This window comes from Phalacrocorax aristotelis, chromosome 1 (genome assembly GCF_949628215.1).
Source record: "Phalacrocorax aristotelis chromosome 1, bGulAri2.1, whole genome shotgun sequence".
Classification (NCBI taxonomy): domain Eukaryota; kingdom Metazoa; phylum Chordata; class Aves; order Suliformes; family Phalacrocoracidae; genus Phalacrocorax; species Phalacrocorax aristotelis.
In genome coordinates, this window is record NC_134276.1 from 73,453,991 (window position 1) to 73,468,447 (window position 14,457).

At 41.4% G+C, this 14,457-nt stretch overlaps 1 protein-coding gene across 1 annotated transcript in view; it reads right to left on the reverse strand.

Moving 5' to 3' along the window:
* Window positions 1-2,056: 2,056 nt before the first annotated feature.
* The window catches only part of ATP10A (ATPase phospholipid transporting 10A (putative)), a 116,951-nt gene continuing 104,550 nt past the window's right edge, over window positions 2,057-14,457 (reverse strand). Inside the window, exons 16-21 of the mRNA XM_075093560.1 lie at window positions 11,555-11,680; window positions 7,022-7,222; window positions 4,784-4,864; window positions 4,589-4,693; window positions 4,070-4,257; window positions 2,057-3,368 (exon numbers count right to left, since the gene is read on the reverse strand). Of these exons, the coding sequence (XP_074949661.1) occupies window positions 2,666-3,368; window positions 4,070-4,257; window positions 4,589-4,693; window positions 4,784-4,864; window positions 7,022-7,222; window positions 11,555-11,680 (1,404 nt within the window). The 3' untranslated portion in view covers window positions 2,057-2,665. The remainder of the gene's footprint in view (window positions 3,369-4,069; window positions 4,258-4,588; window positions 4,694-4,783; window positions 4,865-7,021; window positions 7,223-11,554; window positions 11,681-14,457) is intronic.

The following is a 14,457-nucleotide window of genomic DNA, read 5'->3' on the forward strand; positions in this document are numbered from 1 at the left end:
TATGACAATATCATCAAATACAGCTCTGAGCCAAACACCAGTGATGCTCCAGCCCCTTCTGCTGCCAGCACCAGGCAAGTCCCATGAAGGCCTGTGGGACACCACATGTGCTGTGGAAAGGTGTGGAGGAGTCAATAAGGCCGAGAGACCCTCGCCCACCTGCTGGGGCTGCTGCTGTAACTGAGAGAGGGCACACACACGTGATATCCAGGGCAAGCTCCTCCTACGACCCCACTCTTAGACTGAATTTAACGTCTTGCAAACCTATGAACCCTGCCTACCTGGTATCTGATACCGTGTCCTTCTGAGAGATCCTGTTTCACAAGCAGGTGAATGTTTCTAACCAGATGGCAGTATTTACACATTTTGAAGTGTAATTTGATTCTCTCTCTGACATTAAAAGACACTGCAGCTCCACCAGGTGAGTTATTTACAATGGCAATCTCTGCAGTTTGTGTTAAATACAGCCAGCTAACCTTGCAAAAAACTACCTGCAAAGTCATCCCAACGGACTTACTATCAACACTGAGGAGGCTGGTAGAGCAAGCAGGGATGTCTAAACTCGGAATTGTCTCACCCAACAGCAGACCCTTGCAAAGGAGGTTTCTCTACCTCTCCAGGGTCCCACAGGCTCCCCTTCCAGAGAGCGGACAGAACCAAGTCCTCTGAGGGCGTGGGACTCTGCCCTGCTTTAGAGGCATGTGTCAGGACACCCCCCCCCGCAGCTCCCGGCTCGCGTTGGCACCGGCAGCGCAGATGCCCGCCTACCTCCATAGAAACCAAGTGCCCACTCTTACTGCCCCATTTATATTGTAATAATTGAAATATAATGTAATAATATTGTAATAAATGTAATAATATAAAACAGAGAAATTTCATAACTTTTTCTGCCAGTAACAAGTCAATAGGCGTGCTTTCCTGCGCTAAGATCTGAATACATAAACCCATGTTCCCTGTTAACCAGAGGCTAAAAAGAAGTTGTGCTTCAAGCACATTTTCTTTTAATCAATTGTATGCTTAAAGCTGTTCACAGGAGACTGAAAATCCTGTGAGTCCCTCAGCGTCTTTGCCCTGTCCCTAGTCAATTCTAATCCCAAAACGTAGTTTAGCTACATGTAGCTGTGTCATGTTTCATGAGGGTAACTTATTTACAGGCTGACAGCTCTTATTGAGATCGCTTACAACTCTTCCTTTCATTGGCCTTTTACAGTTTCATATTAACAGTTCTGCCTTTGGGGAAGAGGCCAGTGTACAAATCCTTGAAAAAAAGATCCTGAGTGGATTAGCAAGGGACACACGGCAGGCAGTGTGGCTTAATGGATCGAGCCAATCCGTGTGGGAGCCAGGTTGCCTGGCACAGAGAGTGGCACGCACAAGTTCTGCCCTTCCACCACTGATGGCAAGCAAGGCAAAAGCCATCTGAAAACCCGTGATGAGGAAACAAAGAAATGCAGCAGCTAGTTCACAGGTGGCCATGGTGACTAGGTACGAAAGAGCCAGGCAGCCCTCCAACGCCAAACGCCCTTGGGACCCGCCAGGCTGGCACAGCGCAGCCGTACATCCATGTACCAGTGATACTTTGAGTGATGTACAACCACGTTAAGGTCGGCTCAGGCATGACCTCAGAAAGCAGTGCAGCTCCCTACTTTCAGAACTGGAGCTAGCCTGTCTTAGATCAGGCTCAAGTACCTCTGCACATCTCTGCACCCTTGCAGCTGGTCATGCCCCTTCCTAATCACTGAGGACTTCATTTAACCTGGCTGAAACAACACTGAAGGTGCCTAACAAAACTCTACCCCTGCTAGCAAGCAGGGCTGACTTCTTCAGCAAAACCAGCCTACTCGTGGTAGTGCTCCAGCACAGATGATCACAGACCCTCCCAGGTCAAACTTCACAGCAGACGCAATGCGCCAGCTCTTTGTCACCAATTCGTTCCTCACGAACAAGCAGCAGCTTTTCTTCAGAAGTTGAACAGCCTGATGTAAGGCCATGACCAGCCAAATGCTAGCTACTCCAAGTGAAGGGCTGAATTACTATTAATGCCAGACTGGGAAGTCACTTTGCAATATGGATGGTCATTTATTTATTGTTTTATCATGACACATAAAATGCTATGGCTGCAATATCAAAATATGGTGTCACTTATAAAATACCAGTCTTACTAATGCAGTGGAAAGATACTGTTAAAATTTACAGCGAGGTGTACAATGATTTGATAGTCTTGCCTAATGGTTTGTTCCAGTGACAAAACACCCTGGCAAGCAGATGATGGATGGAATGCAGTGTCTATTTATTCCTGTGGTTTTTTCCTCCTTGATTACTGAATGGCCTGTAATGATATCAATAATCGTTGCTGAACCTAATCCTTTTGAATATGGTAGATAGGTCCTTTGCTTTTACAGTATGTGTCAGAACAAAAGAGAAGCATCTGAAAAATAAAGAGACGGCATTTCCTTACAAAATGAGATGAAAAAATAAAATATAAATGGAACTTTCAAGTGTTTCTTTTTATATTTAAAGCTCTTATTTCAATATACTGTATTTAAACATTCTTAAATAATCATTCTGTACCTTTGATTTTCCGTTCCATCTTTGGAAACAAATAGAGTAATCTCACTATAAATGTGTGCAAATAGAAAATATATAAATATATTTAAGGCCCATGTCATAAAAAGGTGGTCTCAGAATTGTCACTTTTACAATGATCAGCTGGGGTCCCTTTAATTTTGTCCTGTAAGTCATTTGAGCTCTGTTCTTTTAAGCCTTTGAAGTCCACGTGCAAAGAAGAGCCAAGCACACACATGCTGTCCTGTGTTTCATTTGGTAAACTGCTTGATGACACCTGGAAAACAGTCCCAATGCGACTGAACAGCGGAGTTGAAGTGATCCACTTCAACAAACTGAAGTCTGCTTGGTCAACTGCTGAGCTCCATGGGAACGTTCCTCCCACAGGCGACAACTCCACCTCTGAAGTGCCATGTCTAACTTCATGAAATCCCATGGACCTTTCCAGACTACTTGCTGATGAGGAGAGTCTGTTTTCCCCGTACAACATGTCACCCTTGGGAGAGGCAGCCGCAGTCTGATCTGTTGAGTGTTCTGCCTTTGTGTGCTCTTGGAAAAGCGACTCACTTGTCTGAGATGTTGGCAAAGGCGTGCTTTGGTTATCAGCCTTATAACAATCACCAGCGTTTGAGCCAAGGCTTGGTGAGAAGCTGTCTACAAAGGGTTGTGTCTGACGTATTGTTTCCTTTACATTCCACTTGGTCAGAAGCCGGGTGCGAATCTCTGGGGGTAGTTTACTCAACTGGCGTCCAAGCTGAAGCTGGGTTGGGAATAGTGTTCCCTGAAGGGTTCTGTACAGAAATCTGCAAGAGGAGAATGTGCACGTGAAAAGAACCGAAGGAAGGAAGTACCCAAGATATTTTTAAGAGAAAATATGCAAGACAAAAGTACAACACAGAAAAACAAGAGAGTTTTATGTGCCTTTCTTATGCTTGACACAAGAAAGCTTGCAGATGAAAAGCTCTGAATGCTGTGCTAATATTTTGATTAATAACAAGCAGTGTAACAAATCTGTGCCTTCAGCCAGCGATCCACCTTGTGGTTAACACATGGTCTTTCATCTCTCCTGATGAGGAATCAAAGGCAATGGGGATCAGTCTGCAGGGCAGGTGTCCTACATCCATAAGCAGGCAAGTATGTCCACAACATACCATCAGAATTTCTGTACTGTTATGTACGTTACGGGAGGATGGGCTGAATCTGGAGGCATCATGGAAAACCTCACAGAGTAGAAAATCTCTGCATGGCCTGGGGATTCAAGCAACAGTTTATAATTATCCCACTCCTGTGGTCTATGGCCAGGAGCTGTGGTCTGTTCCTGCGGTCAGGAGCACAGAAAAGGTTGGACAACCTGACTTCGTGTAATCAGCTGCTGAAAAAGACTGACTTGGTTGGTACGGCAAAAAGAAAGAGAGGAGTGGAAAAAGAAATGTTTCTTGCCCTCCCAACCACATGCATGAACTGCTTTCACATATGAGAAAAGATATGAGAGAAGCTACAATACCTTGGCAGCAATGCAACGACTGGTGATATAATGCAAATTAAATAGAACATAGGGTCTCCCATCAGCCTTTCCATAGTCCAGTAGGGATTGGATGGAGGATGGCATACTGGGCAGGAAGCATTGTAAACCAGAGCCACAAAGAAAAATAAAAGAATACTGAAGATGCAAGATGACCAGTGGAGAAAAGTCTAGAATAAAAAACCAACAAAAGACTAATGATTCTTTATATTCTGAGAAATTTGCTGTGATTCTGAATTAGTAGTTCTTAATTTCTGGAGCCAAATCCATGCAGAACAAAGGCAAGAGCCTTGTATTTTCAAAAATTCGTATTATAGATACAACACTACAAAGCTGTTCGCAGATCACAGTTTAAAACCTTTTTCGTGTTTGCTTAAAATGCTTGCTAAAAATAGAATGTGCTGAGGGGATGAAACAACCATCTTCTGTTTAGAAGAATGGCACTAAGAAAAGAATTATGTATATGCCAGTGAGTTTCTATGTAGACTGTGGGTACCTTACCCAAGTTTTGGTTTCTATAGCCAAATGTAGTATGATGGTGAAAAGAGCTATTGTGGTGATGGGAGTCCCCCAGGAGAAGATGTCCACCTCCGAATCATAGTAAGTCTGTAAAGAAGGAGCCAGAATTTAGCCCAAGCTGTGATGCCAGCTCTCCTCAAAACGCTTGAAACAGAATGTCTTACACCAAACACTTACGAAATAGGGGATGAAGAAGCAAACCAGGCTTTGATACATAGCATCAATCATGTTCATCCAAAACATGTGTGGTTGGTACTCCTGTGGCACAAAAAAAGTTAAGAAAATCAGAGCCTAATGAAAATGCTGTTTGCTGGGGTAGGTATTTTGAGGGGGATATTCCAGTGGGCACTTGCCCATTGCCTCTTTGCTTATGCAAATAGCTTCACAACTTTGCCAGTTAGATACCCTCGGGGATGAAATATGAAGAGTCAGCCTGCAAGCCGCTCTGCTCTGGAAGGACGGTCTTCTGCCATTCCCCACCCCACCCCTCCCCAGCACAGGGTGTAATTTGAATCTGACATTCAGGCCAGCAAACAGCTATGAAGGTGCCCAACCTTAAGCACTGCAGTTAGACCACTGATTTCAGGAGGAGCTCTCTGTGGTGTAAGTACATGAGTCAGTGTGCTTTACAGCACATACATACAAGCACAGAGTGTTTATTCACAGGAGAGAAAACAGAAAACAGAAAACGCACACATAGTTAGAAAAGAGGATCCTCAGTAATGATCTTTAGCAAGTAACGCAGCAATGTATGCTATGTTATAAATACATAAATAAACATATGTATATATATACACACACACATCTGAAACAATATTAAAGTGACATTTAAAGAAATATACAATTGCAGGGGTATGGATGGTCATAGTCTGTAAACGACAAAATATTCGTTTATTTAATATGGGGATGTAGGCTACATCTGCAACCACTGGGCTCATCAGGGCTCTTTACCTCTCTGGAGAATATAATTGCAGCCCAAAAATGATAATTGAGAGATGCTCAGAAACAATTCAGGTGTTCTTTGGTGTACTGAAATAACATGCTGCCAAACAATGGAGGAGGTTGCTCAGGGGGACTGTGGAATCTCCGTTCTTGGGAGACATTCCAAACTGGACTAGATAAAGACCTGAGCAACTTTATCTGGCTTTGAAGCTGTTTTGAGCAGGGGGCTGGGTCAGATGGCCTCCAGAAGTCCCTTCCAAACGAAATTATTCTATAATACTGTAGGCTTTGACTCAGTGATATCTTTTTGAAAGACATCCTATGTGAAGCAGGATTTGTGGCAAGTTTTACTCTTTAGGCAGAGGAAATGCTCATTAGATTTCAAACAAACTTAGAACGGTCCCTGGGCTTGCCTATGAGAAATATTTGTAGTGTGAACCTGGGAGACTACTCTCCGCAGTTTCCCATCTGAAGACAGGCAGACACAACTTTCCAACAAGCTTAAGCCATTACCAGATTCCTATCACCTTAAGCCCACGCAAGAAAGGAAGGTATTAATGTTGCAGGTCTTTAAAGTGCAATGCACTGGAAGCAAAGAAATGTAGAAAATGGAAAACAACAGCTGGGTGAAAAAGAGAATTTGGACTAAAGCAATAGAAGTAAGTTACACTAGAATTCTCCTTTCATCTTTTCAGGACAGTGTCTAGCAATGTCACTGGGTACGTAGGGTACCAAATGCAGGTAGAGGCAAAAGACGCTCACTGTCTCCTCTCAGAGGGGTCAACATCAGATCCTTTTAAGAAAGGCTTTTGCCTTGGATGCAACATCTCATTATGGATAGTCTTGCCAAGCAGAAAGATTCTCCCACAGTACACTGTAGCTGTAATTACCAGAAATGATTTGGCTCGAATCCCTCCTGCAATTCCTTCTATTTTCATTGTACAATTCAAGCAGATGGAGACAAGGTGTTTTCAACAGACATTTCAGCTGAATCTGTCATCTGCTGGTGACTACTTCCTTCAGAGTCTAAGTCTATTGACCTCCGTGCTTACTCCTCAAGACATCTTTCTCTTCTGACCATTTGTAAAGGGCTGGGGCCTGAAGCTTTGATTAAGTACTGTGAGGTTATTGTGTGAAAGTCTGCACTAGTCTACAACATATAATCTGCTCTACTTTTGTGGTTATTTGTGAGCCTGGACCACGAGGGAGGTGTTCAGCTTAGGCTGATTTAAAGCATCCAGCTTCTCTCCTTTTACATATTTCAAACTATAGCCGGGTTATTTTTTTTGTTGTTTGTTTTAAATGCACTTTTGGCATTTAGATACTTTGACTCAGGTGAGAAATATAACGAAATAATAATAGTGACTTCTCAGACTGTTTTTATCAGTAATCCATCCTTTGGGAAGAGGGCTGGTTTTCAGCTGAAACTAAAGACTTCTAGGAAAAAAAATCACAAAAACAAGTAGTTTTTACCTCCATATTCTGTCCACTTTTATAAAGCTGAGGTACAGCAATTAACACTTCAGCTGGCACATCCTTATCCAGCACGCCAGTAATCAGTTGTGGAAGAGAAGAGAAGAGTAAATTAAAGAAGATGAGATACCACTGATCGATCATTGATGAGCCAGAGAACCCACAGTAGAACTGGTACCAGAAGAGAAGGGCCACAAACATCTGAAACAGAATAAGAAATGCTGTAAATACGGCAAGAAAGCAGGATCGTCATCCCACTATGCTCTAAAAGCATTCGGATTTCAGTTCTGCAAGGACTTACCTCTGGACGCTAAACACGTGAGTGATCTTTCTAAGGATACCTAGTCTTTACCTTGCTGTTCCTGATGCCCAGACCACTTAGCTAAGCTACGAACATCTGGCACACCTACAAGATTTTGTGCTGCTGGAACCTCAGATCTCAGGTGTCAGGGATGACTTCACACAAAATTAACTTTCAGTTGAAGCGAAACTCTGAGGTGCAGTTTCACTAACCATAAAAAGCTCTCCATCACTCTAGGTGTATGAGTACTGATCTGATAGCACTTACATTACTATTGCAAGAATAAACATTTCCATAATAATATCCTCTGCTGGCTTGAGATGTTTTGTCCCAGATGTTTGTTTCTGGTCTACAATGGGTAAATGCAGAGCTTTTTTGCAAGACGAACACAAGACTAGCAGCAGCAAGGGAGGTGAAACTGTCTAGCAAAGTTGTCTTAAGTATTCTATCTCTTTGCTTTGAAATTCAGCAAGTTATTAGTGCTGCAAAGCTTCCTCAGTCTCCCTTACTCTTCAGCTGTATAAAGAAATCAGTTGCATACACAGCTGGAGTGGGATTGTTCACGTACTTGGGTTGGAATCTCCCAAAAAGGGACAAACCACATGATTAATTTCTTCTACAATCTCTGCAGCATGGAGAATCTAGAGGTTTTTAGGGCTCAGATCTCACCTGTGAGGGAGGATTTGAGGCCCAGAAAAAGATGGTCAGCTTCCATGGGAAGGAGATAAATTCCCAGGCTTGGTCCTCCTAAACCTGCAATTTTTATTATTCTTTGTAAAGTGATTAACACCAGACAGAAGGCAATCAGAAAAACCTTGGCAACTGTCCCTCGAGGGTTTTCCCCATTTTAACCATGAAGAACGGAAATAACATGACCTCTCATTCCACTTCCTCTTCTTTTTGTGTTCTGTTCTTAAGTGATTTCAGCTAGCTCGAGAATGTTAACCCTATAGATCTCTTCTATAGGGTTATAGATCTCTTCTATCTGTGCACCGAGATGTGGTTGGAATTTAAACATAGCAGAAAAAAAGCACTATGGTCTGCTTCGTCAGTGAAAACTTCTATAAGGAGAGCAAAGCCTAAGCCTATCTTGTGACGGGGAAATCCCACAGAATAAGAGGGTCAGTCCTCCTGTATGTAAATGTATGCATGTGTGTGTATATAGATAGACAGATTGTATATATATGTTCAGGCAATGCTTGCATACCACATTGAAGTGGCTTGTATATCAGCAGCAACATATGTCTCACTGTGAGTTCACAATCTAAACTAACCTATTAAAAGTTAAATTGTAGTATTTTTGAGTAGTTGTTTAAGGATAATGTTTCTGTAAATACATTCCAGGAAAAATATCTTCCTCTGGCCATAACAAGACTGACTTGCCAGAGCTTACCCTCTTCAGTACATTTGGCTTGGAGATGGCAATTTTGTTTAAAAATTGAATGAATTTTGAAATGTATTCCTTTCAAACTCAAAAACCAACAAAACTTCCTGAGTCTTTTCCCAAAATGGAATTGCAATAAATATGTGAATTTACATGCTTTTCTCTCACTAATTTTAAGTAAATAAAATCCACCTAATCCTGGACATAAGAAACTTTCCTCTCTAGATACTTGCTAAAATTAACCTGCCTTGGAAATAGTTTGGCTCTGACAAAAATGGGTAGTTTGATGAAAATACCACCTCTGGTATGGGTCTCAGCAGTGTTGACAAAGCAAGCTGTACAAATAAATGACATTTCAGTAACCAAACTTAAATCAGATTTTCCCCCGTGAAATTTTATTTTGGATTAAACAAGTGTTTAATTTAATTTCAGATATAATGTTCCCTCTTGCTTCTCTGCATTAGCCCCCTGAAAAAGTCAAAACAAATTTACATAAAAATAGAATCAGATTTTAAATAAAAAAGGTTTCCTTTTCTCCCCCTAGATGAGACTGTTTTATGAATGTGGCCCCAGGCAGAATTTCTCAGTGAATGAAGTATACGACAAAAAATGTCCAGTGCTGTCCTGTGCAGAGATAATGTATAAAGGGGAAGAAGCAGTGCATGCTTGTGCAGGTAGAATTTTCTTTACATGAAATCCCTTTTCATCAAGCTCAGATATTTCCAGTCAGGCTATGCTTTAGTTTATATTTTACTTGTATTTTTATTATCTCCACCAAGCCAAACATCTTCTTGGATAAGTCATCTGAGTTTCCAAATGGCTTTTGCAGCAATCTGGAGTTTAAACTTCGAGTTAGGTTCTAGCGGAGAAGGGAAAATTTCATAATATGAGCAAATGGGGAAAAAACACTTGAGGAAACAGAAAACTTGCAGAACATTTGCAGTGTACCTATCTTGACTCTCTGCGAAGAATCATCCAGAATAATCTCTCTGCAAAAGAATCAGGTGCTCACATCTTTCATTCTCGAATATGCTTTCCTTAAGGGCAGGCACCGTGTCAGACATATTCATGTCTATATGCTGGATACCCCACTACAGTTTTAGAGTCAGTAGCAACAAGTATTGCTCAGAAAGCTCTCAAGGCTGCCGAAGCAGAGCCAACACAAAGAGATTTCTTCAGTTATATTCTAGCCTTGAGGCAGCAGCTTCTGAAAATGTCTTACTAAAAATGGCATGAGAAATAATACTTGTAATCACAGGGAGTTGTACCAAAGGAAATGGAAGATTTTACAAGAGCTGAACAAAAATGTAGGTGTATAAGCAACATCTCTGGCTGCTGATTGCTGGGATGTCTTATGTGTATTACTTTTTTTTTTTTTTTAATTTCTTATTTTAAGGTAACATGGCTCTGCATACGCTTTGTGGAAGTTCAGATTCGATACTGTCAAGCCAAAGGGTATCTTGGGAACATACAGCACTGTGGGTGGGAGTACAGGCATTCAGCATCATTCAGGATCAAGCCTTAAAACTCAGGCATTTGAACACCAGCACATATTTCGCTGTTGTGCTTCAACAGGTGGCTCTCCACTCAGTACAGTGTTATTTAAATCTGCTTGCTATTTCAGACTTAGGCAGCAGTTCAGACCGTCCCAGTCCCTTCCTCCTTTTGTGTCTGGAAGAGTGCTTGCATGGGGTTTCTGATCAGACCACAGAAGGTATTTTAACATGCTTGTGTTAACAAAAAGATGTTTCATTAATTCTTTAGCTCCCCTAAGTATTCCTGTTATGTTCAAAATTTTGAGCAAATGATAGTCGTCTCCTGATAAAATACCCACCTTCAGATTGAGATCAGATGGGGACTATTCAGGTCAAGAGGAATTTGCATCAAAAAGTTGCCACTGATTACAAAAATTGAGGATTAGATTTTATTTGGAAAGCCACTTTTACAAAATTGAGAACTGCTTTTTTTTCTGATATTGAGAATAAAATCCAGTCTCCTGCTCACAGTTCACACATTGTCCTCTGGAGCAAACACAGGTCTGAGAGCTCTGGCTCTCCTCTTTTTCCTGCTTCTTCATATCCCTCGCTCCCAAGGTGATGTGTAGGTGTTGCAAGTGAGCAGATCTTTGTCCCTGCCAGTGACATCCACCCGGCTGATTGAATTCTTCGTTGTCTTGTTAGGCAGTTTTCAATCAATCTTCTTTGTACTCCAAGATCAATGGAAAGGGCCCTTGTTAGGGCCAAGGAGTCGAGCTGCTACTGGCTCAGTGCCCAGTACTGGACTAGCTCCCGCTTCATGCACCAGAGAGGAAATGCAGACCTGCAGTCTGTTCTTTACCACAGTGTGCCTCCTTTCTAATGATTTCTTTTGGTTATCTGGGACTAAGATAAAACAATAAAAAACCTTCCCAATCTCTGTATTTGAGACACAGAGAGGACTCGAATTATCTCAAGTCACTAAGGAATATGTACAGTGATTCATAAGCAATGGCGAGGGAGAGTCAGGAAGAGAAAACACACTCAACTGCTACTTTGGACCAATGCTGGATGGCTTTGGCATTAAAGACTCCTGTGTCTAGCCAGCTAAATTCTGCAAAACTGCTCTATAAAGAAACTTTTCTTAAGCAGTGCTTGTTATTTCTGTTACCTAATTTGCACATTCAGCAGCACACTGTAGCTGTTATGGAATGGGCCCTGTATTCCTGCAAATGGCAGCCAGCTGTCTTTCAACTTTGCAAATTTCTTTGCAGCTTATTTATAAACCATTTGAAGGCTGACCTAATGCTCACTTAGCACAAAATAACCCTGGAAATATGTGGTGGCATTAAGGTGCCAAGTGAAACACTTACTGCATTTTTGTAGAAGAAATACAGCACCATATTGGCGAGTCGGGAATAACACCAGTGGCCATGAACAAGCAAGAGCTTCTCCAAATGCCGGAACCTTGGGATTGCAAAGTCGCTTGCCATCACCGCCTTTAACGAAAGAGAAGTTGGAATCATTATTGTAAAGTGTCACTTTCAACACCAACAGGGAATCTAGTCGTCATCTCAACTCATAGGGTCAATGGAAATTGTACTGATGAAGAATGAAATCCATTACAATGCATCTGAAATGCAGCTGTTGCTGCATTGATTTGGCATACCCATGAACAAACCTGGCAGCTTGGCAGAACATGCAAGGCGACCCAGTCTTTGCCCAGAGGGGATTTCAGTCTACGTTCCAGATGGTGACAAGCAGCAGCAAAAAAGGGAGAGGTGGGAGAATGGCTGGCAATTGCAGCTGCATGAGCATGAAGGCTTAGGGCCCATGCGTGAACATCTTCATTGCTGTAACATCCTTCTCTGTAAAAACTACAGGGTACTTACCGGGCCAAATGAATTTCCAGAAAATAAAATAAGAAAAGCACCATTAAGTGGTTGCATCATAATTACTGGACTTTAAAAGACAAAACAGTAAAAATATCAGTTTTAATTACATTTCCAACCCTGGTTTATACAGTTTACTTGGTTGTCCTGAGATACCAGTATTCTGAGGGATTTTTAAAATCACATGTTTTTTACAAATGCCTGTGAAAAAAATCACACTAGGTAAGACTCTGCTGGGACTGTGCAGACTGCCAAATCACACTGACAAAATGAATCACCCAGTTTCTCTCTACTTCTGACTAAAATTCAGGGTACTATACATCTAGATGAGACCTTCTTGTAAATTATGGTGCTGTCAAAGTTGTTTCACAATTTTCCTTACCCCTAGAATCATACTAAGATTTCATTTAATATTATTTTACATTACATTTTCTATTTTTGTATCAACCTTCTTCTCACAGTTCAGCAAAAACATGAGGAAAGGTGAAAACCTCCAAAGGAGCAATATCTCCCTCAGACTCCACAGGGTACATTTTGGCTGTATTTTCAAACGAGAGACATCTTTTCTTTTAATTTTTCCTCATTCCTTTTCTTGGGAAACCATCAAAAGGGCTCAGTTTTCCCAAGTAAGTGCTTGCAGAAGCTATTAAAATAAACTCTAAAACAGTATGCAAGAGAAGGTGTAATAATGCATTCTAATTTAAGCAGTAGATGTATATAAGCACTGGGACATTTTTTAATATGTTGACACATCCTGGGATTTCTCAGGTACGGAGATACACTTGTTATAACCTCCCTGCACAGAACAGTCTGATTTGTCTTGCAGACATACAGCTATCGTGCAGTTCGAGGAGAACAGAGCTGTGCTATGGCTGCTTCCTTGTTCTCCACCCCATCTCAGCCTATTCCAACATTAAAACAAAACCATTAGCTTCTTTTAATTTGTGCTTCTAACATAGTACTTCGCAACACATTGTGAGACGTGTCGGGGTTTTTTTCTTTTTTATTCCATTTTAATTACAGTGAGGAACGCAGTGAGGAAGATAGTGTTATCCAGTTACATTTGCATGTTTATTTCGTCTCAAAATATACCCCCTTGATTTTCACATTTTTATTTTTTCTTCCAGCTTTTTCACAGGAAAAAGTAATTCATGTTCCACATGCTTCTGTAGAATGTGGAAAGAAAATAAATCAGAAAGTATTGCTTTTTTAGACATCTAAATGCTCAATGCCTTCTAAGTACCTGCACGTGTAAGATTCTGACAGTTGTTTATAGTAAAGAGGCCTGCATGGTTCCTTAGGCCCTTGCTGCAAAGGAAGGGATCTATAAACACTTTCCACTCTGATGAACTTTCATTTAGAGAAAACCAGGTAGTTTAATGGGTTAATCAGCAAATAGCTTTCAGATGACAAAAGCTAGGGGCGTTTGAGGACTGGTTATTGTAAGTGTATGAGCTCAGCTGAAAGTGGCATAATGGGGAGAGGAGTGAAAAAAATGCTACGCACACTATCTGTCTGTATTAGGAAAGTAAGTGATCTGAATTAATAAATAGATGAAAGGAGCTGATAAGTTCATAAGATATGATAAGACCCAAGAAGTTTGGGGCAGACTTTTTTGAATGGATAGGCATGGAGAGGACCCCACAAAAAGTCTCCTATGGGCTCTCTGGAGCCTAGGCTGCCTGCAGAATGATATTGCATAAGTTATGCAAAGGTCTCGGAGCCTGGTGAAGGCTCTGGAACAACAAATACACTTGGTATCAGCTTAACCCAAGACTTCCTTTTCTCCTGCTCTCTTCACCCATCAAAGTCAGACTCATAGGGTCTACGGCTGGGATGCCATATGCACAATGAATATCTGAACATTTTGGTGGTAGCTTCTTTCCAGTCTGATTTGCAGCTGCTAACATGTTTGGAGAAGCATTTTTAATGGATTGCAGGCCTGATATCTGTCTGTTTCAAGAGTGGATGGACATCCATTTGCCCTGGAGATTACTTTGAGTGAACCCACTGGATGATTACAAAGAGAAGTAGTGTAATAGCTCTGCTGGATCAGGCTGAAGCCCATCTTCCCTAGCATCCAGCCTCCAACAATGATCAAGAGAGGATGCTTTCAGAAGAGTATATGAATAAATTAAAAAAAATCTACTGACTTTTCTCCAGAGTACTGTCCTAGCTTCTGGTGATCTGCATGTTAGAAAATACACAAAGATGATGCCCCAGTTCATAGCTCAGTTAAATTTTTGTTTCATAAATTTGTGTGTTGATCCAAACAAATTACAGCAGTCATGAAATCCCCTGGAACAAATTTCTATAGCCAACTTGCACACTCTGTGTGTGAAGGAGGCCTTTAATCCCTTTTGAGCAAAACATCCAGCCAGTGT